Source organism: Gigantopelta aegis, chromosome 1, assembly GCF_016097555.1.
Source record: "Gigantopelta aegis isolate Gae_Host chromosome 1, Gae_host_genome, whole genome shotgun sequence".
Taxonomy (NCBI): Eukaryota; Metazoa; Mollusca; class Gastropoda; order Neomphalida; family Peltospiridae; genus Gigantopelta; species Gigantopelta aegis.
In genome coordinates, this window is record NC_054699.1 from 32,420,352 (window position 1) to 32,429,716 (window position 9,365).

Consider the following 9,365-nt stretch of genomic DNA (forward strand, 5'->3'; position numbering starts at 1 on the left):
AACAGTAAATTCCATTCTTATTAACACCCCCTCCACCCCTCGTCCCCCACCCACCCACACACACCGCCCTGTCTTGGACACATCCGCTGGGGATTATCGGAGGCTGTGCCCAAGACAGTCGTGCTTGAACCTTTAGTGGAAGAATGATTGGTTGATTGATAAAATATCTCTGTAATACCTGGGTCCGGAGATAAACGCAGGCTACCGGCCTCGGCGGTGTCGTGGTTAAGTCATCGGACTGGCTCCCACCGGTTTTGAACTGATCTTAGCTGTGAACCCACTCCGGTTTTGAACAGATCTTAGCTGTGAACCCACTCCGGTTTTGAATTGATCTTATCGGTGCACACACTCTGGTTTTACAGGCTTTACACAGATCTTAGCGGTGCACCCACTCCGGGTTTGAACAGATCTTAGCGGTGCACCCACTCCGGGTTTGAACAGATCTTAGCGCTGCACCCGCTCCGGTTTTGAACTGATATTAACGGTGCACCCACTCCGGTTTTGAACTGATATTAACGGTGCACCTACTCTGGTTTTGAACTGATCTTACCGGTGCATCCACTCCGGTTTTGAACTGATCTTAGCGGTGCACCCACTCCGGTTTTGATCCGGTTATTAGAATAAAACTTAATTAGATACACAAACATTTTAATTTATCTCATGTGACATGCGATAAATTATTAAAAGAAAAACAAAACCCACCCACCCAAACAAACAAACAAACAAGAAAAAAGAAAAAAACCCCCAAAACAGCCCCGAATTTGTTTTCTCCCAAACTCACCCGAATTCTTGCTGCGAAAGGCAATACCGTCATTGATCACCTTCCCATCGACGCCGATGAACGTCTTATAGCTGCCCAATGCCTCGGGTTTGAACCTGAGACTTCCAACGATAGAAGATACTGTCGCAATTGCTGGCTGTACCTCACGTCTGCTTTTCCCAGGAGCCTGAATTGAAGCCTGCAACACTACCTTCTTATTCTCCTCTGTGTATACCACAGGGAGTAAGGTAACTTTAACGACGTCAGAGTTTCGTCCAATCATTGCGTCCGTCACCTCAGTACAGCTTCTCATCTGAGACATGCCAACCAAGACTCTTTCCACCTGGTAAAATGCATCAAGATTAGGAGGAACGTCATCTATGCACATATCGGTTAACGTAGTATTTCTTGTCAACGATGCAGCTTTGTGGACTAGAGATTCGGTCATGTTGATGAACTGTGTCGACCCCGCACACTGTGATGCCAGTTGACAACGCTGAATATGTTTCACGATGTCTGATTCTGACTGGATACTCAACTCAAGCTGTGTTTTTCTCGCAGCCTTTTGTCCTTCGACATTTGCGATAACACTTTCGTGCATATGGTTTCTCACACTGAACAATTTTTCGATGATGACATTGTAGGATTCGTCAATATCTTGTAATAGCGTCTGTCGTATGGCGTCTAAAGTTTCGTTTTGCTCATACAGCGTTTGCCTGTGCTTGTTTGTTTTTTCTAACAATTCTGTTAAATCAGTCAATGCGGTATCAAGTACTGCTTTCCTTTCTTGGTAGATATTTTCCAGACTACACACCGCATGAGTTTTGTGAGAAACCACAGCGCACGTGGGACAGATGGCTCGCGCACATGTCTGGTTCTCACAAAACAGACTCAGAGTCATATCGCCATGTTGTCTGCATATTCCTTTTGGATGAAAGAATTCCTCTGGCATGTTGATGTAGTCTTGTATACTGACGACTCTGTGTTGTCGTGAAGCTGAACTTCGACCGTGGCGCGATTTACACACGTCACACAAATACTGCTCACAGTCCAAGCAGCGAGTCGTGGCGCTGGAATCTGTGTCGTCGCACGTGGAACACGGGACGCTATCGGGTTTAGACGCCAGTTCGATGAATTGGGCAAATTTCAGGAAAAATTCGTCTTCCGGAAACTTTGCTCTGACGATGCTTGTAACGGGAGATAACTCCTGACACATGGGACATATCACATCGGAGTGTTCCGAACGGCCCGACATGTCCAGACACTGATGGCAGATGATGTGGAAGCAGGTGAGCAACATCGGGGTTCTTTCTGCTTCATTAAATGCATTCCCACACAACCCACAAACGGTAATGGAGATATCGCCGATTTCGCCCAGAGCGGCCATGTTTAGCTACCGTATGTCTGGATTACTGATCGTCTGTTGCAGTTTGTGTCTAGGTGTATCTGTAACTAAAATAATTTAAAATCGTTAAAAAATATATATTGGATGGGTTTCAATAACATTTGCTCCAAATTGTGTCGCTGATCATCATGATGTGAAAAACAAATGTTTCGTATCTCCTAAGTTCAAGGGCCATAACAAATGAGTAAATCGCCATGATAGTCATACCTAATCTGTAACAGGGTTATTCTACAGAAAGTATCACTTTTCAAAATACAAATTCAAGATAAAACAATTTAAAAATATAAAGTTTTATTGTTAACTTTTGGAAACTAGATGAACAAAGAAACATAACATGATATCTGGCCACGCAGAACTGTAATCGGCCTGCACGTGCAAACACACGTTACTCTATGAACAAGCTCATTATGTCATTGGTGTTACCGGACAAGTGGGATAGTTCAGCAGTGTGATCCAATTGGTTTATAGTGATCAAGAGCACATGGGTGTGTTATTTGGGTGTCCCTAATAACATATTTAGAATAACTTTAGCACTAAAAAGTATCCAAGGGTGTAATTTTGCTTTTCCACACAGATATTCTATATGTGACTTAAATTATACACTGTGGGAGTTTTAATTATTTAAAAATATGGAATCCTTCAAAATAAATTTCATCAAAGTCATAAAGGTAGAAGCTATGCTTTCCTTAATAAACAATTTAAATTTTTAAAATAAGGTTTCTAGAAAAATGACATTTAAAATATTATTGAGTAACACCAATAACAAAAAAGTAACACCAATGACAATGTGTAACACCAATGATATTCAAGACTGTATCCTTGAAACACTATTATTCTTGAGACTACCACTACTTGTTAGTAAAAGTATGCAATTAATGTTTCCTTAAAAAAAAAAATCAGCCTACAACTATTAAAGACCTATTCAAATAATCGTGTATTTCTGGGAACATATTGATAAAAGCTAGATACGGTCGGTCACACAGTTTAAAAAAAAATAGACTAAATTCAGCATCAGAATTTGTTTTTTAAATATTAAGTTAAAAATTAATTAATTCATGTATTTATGTAATTATTTCAATGCTTATATTGAGGCTCCAGCATGCTGTCCTGCACACACGCATCAGCTGTCTGAATCAGGTATCCAGAAACATAACTTAGTTCAGGTCGATGTTCAAATATGCACCAGCAGTAGACCACACAAGAAAGGAATGTCAGTTGCAGACCTCCATATCTTTGTTTAAAGATTAACTTCATAATAAAATTATGAACTATGAGCGGGTATGGTTAAATCTATTTCACTGTATACTTTGTATTCCCCATAACGAGTAAAACGTATTAATCCTACTTTTGCTTTCACGTAAGCGCTGTAAAAATCTTTGCTAAATATTCCAATTTTTTCCAGAAAACAAAGACGCCTTATAAATACGAGACGTCATTCTAATATTTCCAGTACATACACTACAGAAAATCAAACAAGTTATGCCACAATTCAAGAAATAAATCATACGAACTACGTCATTATTCAAAAGTGTTAACTATTGGTCGTTTTTCCTTTTAACCAAAACGCAATTTTAATGCAGGATTTTCAATGTTTTTAAAAATAAAATTTAAATAACCTTTATTGGAAATGAAAACGTAAGTAATGTAATTTTCTGATATTTCACTACAACTTGGTAATACATTTTCGGTATGATTTAAACTTTCCTTTATCATAAAGTTAACCTTTAACACTTAAACTGGAAAGGTTGGTAGTTTTTACTTGCGTTCAGACACATGCATTTGGGAAAATAACGTTTCCACATATGCGCGGTTCGTCATTTTCAATTTTCAAAGCAACTAGCTACATGATAAAATATATGTTTTTCAACTATGCACAGTGGACGAACACTTTGTTTAATATTTTTTAAAGGAAAAATTCAGTTTGTCGAGCGTTCCATTCCGGTCCGCGTTTTACAAACACCCATCACTAACAATTGCTGTTAATACAGCTTGGCATTATGTTCATACCAGTGAATAGGTTGTAAAATATAAATTTTCTAATGAACTGATTCTTAATTTACAGAATTTACACACTCAAAATTATTTACAATTGTTACGAATTAATTATATGTCTACTATTCACTACAGTCGAGGTACAAAAAAATGTAGCATACCTTTTGCAGACTGAATGTAATAATTAAAACAAATTCTTACAATAGGGGGCTTACAAATCATAAACATTAAATGATTTGGCCTTGTTGTTCTGGCACGTGTGAGGTCATGTGACATGCACCAAATGTTAATTCATCTTCCTCTAATTTAAAGGGAGGATCAACTCAAATATGAGCCTGATGTGTTGGAAAGATGCATACCCGGACGACCAACACATTCTGACACTTTAAAAATGAAAAACGAGTAATTTTAAAGGTAATAAAAAAAAACCTGTGATTATTCTTGCTAACTGGGGGCAGCCATTTTGTTAATTTCCGACAAGACGCTTCGCTTTCATCAACCTGACTTGTAAAAGAACATAAATGACTTGATAGTATAATAAACTATTTAACTAAATATATTTCAATTTGCATCAATAGAACGAAATGGAGTTGTAGTATTTTACTTTTTTTTTAAATCTAAAGGAAAAAAAGAGCATATTATTAAGCCTATTGGTAGGTTACGTTCGAGCAAAAACGACCACTCACGATACCCAAATGATAATTTTCTTTTCTTTGGGACTATGTAATTGGTCAGTTTTGTGATTTTAGATGGGAAAGTCTACTTAATCAAGGGTTTTACAGAATTACTTACAGTAATAAAGCAGGACGGTTAATAATGGCCATTACTATTTGCGGGGTGTCCGCGCGGTTATCACACAATACCCTGTGATCTTAATAAAAGAGGCACGTCTTTTTAGTGTGTAGATACAGTGTCTGGGGACCGTCTTAATATACACCTGCCAATCAGGAACCACAGGTACGGGCCAAGGAAAAAAAGACCAATTAACCAAGAAAACACTCCGATTATTATTTCAGTACGTGGGTTAATTTATGTACAAAACAAAAGACAGTTATTTCAACACTTTGAATTGTGGTTTATTTTGTATTGAAAAATAATATATACTTGGTGCTGGCTTACTGGGATGGATATTATTACAGAACATTGCGATGCATCCGCAAAAATCAGGTATGTTTTGTTTTTTCAGTTCGAAGACTAATTTCTGATGTGACACGTTAGGTATTACATAACAACCAGCTCGCCAGAGGGCGCATTCGCTGACATGGTACAAAATGGCTGCGCCCGTTATATATAGCCTCTATTAGAAATTCGCGAGAAAAAATAGGCAGAGTTACGTCCCCTAACCACTAACCACTTCCGGCGCGTTCCGTTTACTTCAGGGATGGCCAATGGCCACAGTTGTTTGTGAATCTTCAGCTGAGATTTATGCATGCTAGTCCCTGGCATCATAAATGTCCCCACCTATGCTTTAAAAATAAAGAATGATACAGGTAAAAAGTTGATGAAATTGCGTTTTGTTATAACTGACCATGTATTAAATATAGGAGATGAATCTAGTAAGCTGTCACACATCCTGATTGTTTTGGTTTTCTTGCATGGAAAATTTTAATTTTTTGTTTCAAAGCTGCAATCTCGCCTCACATTAATTATCATAATTTCATTTAAACATACAAACACACCTGCAGTTTTAATTAATTGTTTGTGACAGTAACACATATAGATAATAGAAACATGCTTATAGTGTGTCCCACGGGGAACGCATTTTTTCATACGATGAAATTTACTACAAGTTATTTATTTCTGAGCCGCTTGTTTTCTAAATTACACACAAAAATAGTACATTTTTGTTATTTCCAAAAAACTTTTATTTTTATTTTTACGTCAAACCAAACGTAAATTATTTACAAAAACAACAAAACATTTTTGTAGGAGGATGGGACGGACTATATGTAATATTCCGATCAGAACAGTCCCCTTCCCCACGTGCTATATTATGTTTGTTTTTTGTTTTTTTAAGTGTATTTCTGGGGACGCATGACCCGACCCCTCCCCTAAAAACACCACTAGCTAGTCTAGACTTCCTCTACACAATTCCCTGCACATGCGCCTGTTTGACTAAATATTTTCGTTTGCTGTAAATTAATTAGGCCTATATATATTGCATTATAAAGTGTAAATTTTGCTGTAATAACAGCTAAATATATAATTTAACCTAAAAACATATAGCTACATGATTATAAACGTAAGTGGCAGGCAAAACAAAAAACCTAATATTTTAAAAATTACCCCCCCATAACAATTTTACCTCCCCCCCAAAAAGAAACCCACAGCAACAACAACAAATCTGCCCCAAATAAACAATAGCCTACAAAACAAGCCCACACTCCAGTATACACGCACAACCAAAAACATAACCCAGACTAACACGCACATTTAATCAAATGTTTTATCTATGTACATATACCAGTGGCGTATGAAGGTGGCAAGGCAGGGGGATGTACACACAGATATATTAGTGGTGCAGGAAGGTGCCAAAACGTGTGAGGAGGGGCCACACTTTTATATGTACACACTTTTACACTATTATAAAGCAAAATTACTGAAAAGTAAATCCCACCCCCACCCCCGCTTCCTACGCCAGTGAATATATATATATATATATATATATATATATATATATATATATATATATATATATATATATACTATGTAATGCTTAATGGTTGTGCATAATATTAATAATTGCAGGTAGATAGTCGATCGTAACTATTAACTTACATATGAAATTGTGTCCGTTACACTATGTCCGTTAATAATATCGTTAATAAATGATACAGTGATATTTGTAGTGTACGTTTATCAGCAAAACCACTCCTATGTATTCTTTTTTAGTATTTCCAAAAAGTGTAACATACTCAGTCAATGAAAAAAATGACTCATAGGTGTGTGCTACCGACCAATATGATGCAATCCTGAATGAACTGAATGCTGGAACGTTCGGAAGTCTTGCAAATGTTATACTCACCTATATTAGAATAATATCTATAGAGCGCACGCACGCACGCACACACACACACACACACACACACACACACATCTGGATGACGATAATATATATATATATATATATATATATATATATATATACACAATGTTGGATGTGGGAAGGGGCGGATAGGGGAGGGGGAGGATGTGAGAGCGGAGTGCCCCTAACGTAATATTTATTTATATGAAATATGATTGTTTTTTCTTAATATAGTATATACTTACTTTTGAAGATACAATACATCTTTAAGTATATCCATATAATGCATTTTTAATCCACTCGTTATACACTGTTTATCACAGTAGGTCACACACTTATGCTGACAAAGAAAAATGCAATTGAAACATCCGATTCTGAATGGGATCATATTGTTCCAAGAGGGTCTGTAATGTAGGGGGTGATTATATACAACGTTTGTATAAGCTGAATGGATCGCGTTTTATGATATTCATAACTGCTTGATGCTCTGGCCCTAATACCTGACCACTTAAAGAATTTGAGAAATGATTTACAGAGTGAGACTAAAACCGGATACACACACTTACGTTTTAACTCTGAACGTGATAAAAACCAGAAGCAATTCTGAAGGGGAGGAAAGAAAACAAAACAAAGACTATGTGTGCTACATTGTACGTCTTTAACTCTGATCCATGAATGTTTCTGTTATGATACAATATAAGTGCATGGGATTTAACAGGTTATTTCGATATAAAAAAAACCCCAGATGTAATATATTGCTCAAGCATATACACCCTCTCTCTGTCTCTCTCTCTCTCTCTCTCTCTCTCTCTCTCTCTCTCTCTCTCTCTCTCTCTCTCTCTCTCTCTCTCTCTCTCTCTCTCTCTCTCTCTCTCTCTCACACACACACACACACAATGGGATGTCGCGGCGGGACGGCTGCGGTAAGCGGCGCGTGGCAATACCGATGGGATGTCGCGGCGGGACGGCTGCGGTATGCGGCGCGTGGCAATACCGATGGGATGTCGCGGCGGGACGGCTGCGGTAAGAGGCTCGTGGCAATACCGATGGGATGTCGCGGCGGGACGGCTGCGGTAAGCGGCGCGTGGCAATACCGATGGGATGTCGCGGCGGGACGGCTGCGGTATGCGGCACGCGGCAAGAGCGATGGAATGTTGCGGCGGGACGGACAGGACGGCTGCATGGAAGGGACGCAATGGCGCGGGCGGGTCGGCGGGGGCGGGTCGTGGCGGAGGAGGCTGAACGCCACAGCGGGTCGAAGCGATGCGGCGGGGGCGACGATCAGCAAACACGCATAAGATTGCCTTTGAAAACTGGGACGTCAGCAAAAGAAGCGAGTGTCATGACATATACAGCAAGAGCGCTCTTTTGTGTTTCCACACTATCATTATCTACCAGTCAGAGTAGAAAACACCGATGTCATCCACCTCTATATAAAGGACCTCAGGAGACAACCTGCTTTATTTATTACCGGATCCGTCGTCGTGACACTTCATCTCAAACCCATGCCTTTCTGGTTCTGATCATCATGAACTACAACCTGTACGTTCCCGACACCGAGAAATGGACTCGCTATTATCAGTTGCAAGCTCAAGGCAAATGTACGATTTCTCCTCGGACGGGTGAAAGGGTGGACCTGGATAGTTTCTTGGAACTGTACGACAAAGATTACAAGAATGATAAGACGCCCGAAGAGTCACACAACCCTCCCGTCATTATGACATCTCCCACGCTACAGGTGGTAGAACAGGCCAAAGCTCAACTCAAACGACAAAGGCGACATAATCAACACCAAAGTGGTGGGAGATACAGGCGTAACGCCTCAAAACGACAGAGGCAATTTTAAACTGTATAAAAGGAGCCACGGAAGTCGGACATCGCCATTTCAATTTGAGTCTGATTGCGGCACAATGTATCAGAGCTCGTGTCCTGAGTGTGAAAAGATATTTTCCAGGAGAGATGCCATGATGCGACATGTAAACACCAGTCATCCACCACCACCACCACTGCCGCCACCACCACCACTGCCACCATCACCACCACTCCCACCACCACCACCATCACTTCAATTGCTACATCCTTTCACGATGATCATGTCGGGACCCACGTCGTGTGGGAAAACATTTTTGGTGTACAAACTACTGAAGAATGGTAGAATCGATCCACCACCCCAACGGATTATC

At 39.5% G+C, this 9,365-nt stretch overlaps 1 protein-coding gene across 3 annotated transcripts in view; it reads right to left on the reverse strand.

Annotated features, from left to right (window-relative positions):
• Window positions 1-9,365, reverse strand: part of LOC121373932 (protein PML-like) — a 38,502-nt gene that overhangs the window by 20,826 nt on the left and 8,311 nt on the right. For 2 of the 3 annotated variants that reach the window (XM_041500763.1, XM_041500771.1), the window contains exon 2: window positions 782-2,212. In XM_041500763.1, the coding sequence (XP_041356697.1) occupies window positions 782-2,147 (1,366 nt within the window). In that variant the 5' untranslated portion in view covers window positions 2,148-2,212. Of the gene's footprint in view, window positions 1-781; window positions 2,213-5,508; window positions 5,629-9,365 lie in introns of those variants that run through there. The other variant, XM_041500783.1, reaches the window with a different exon arrangement.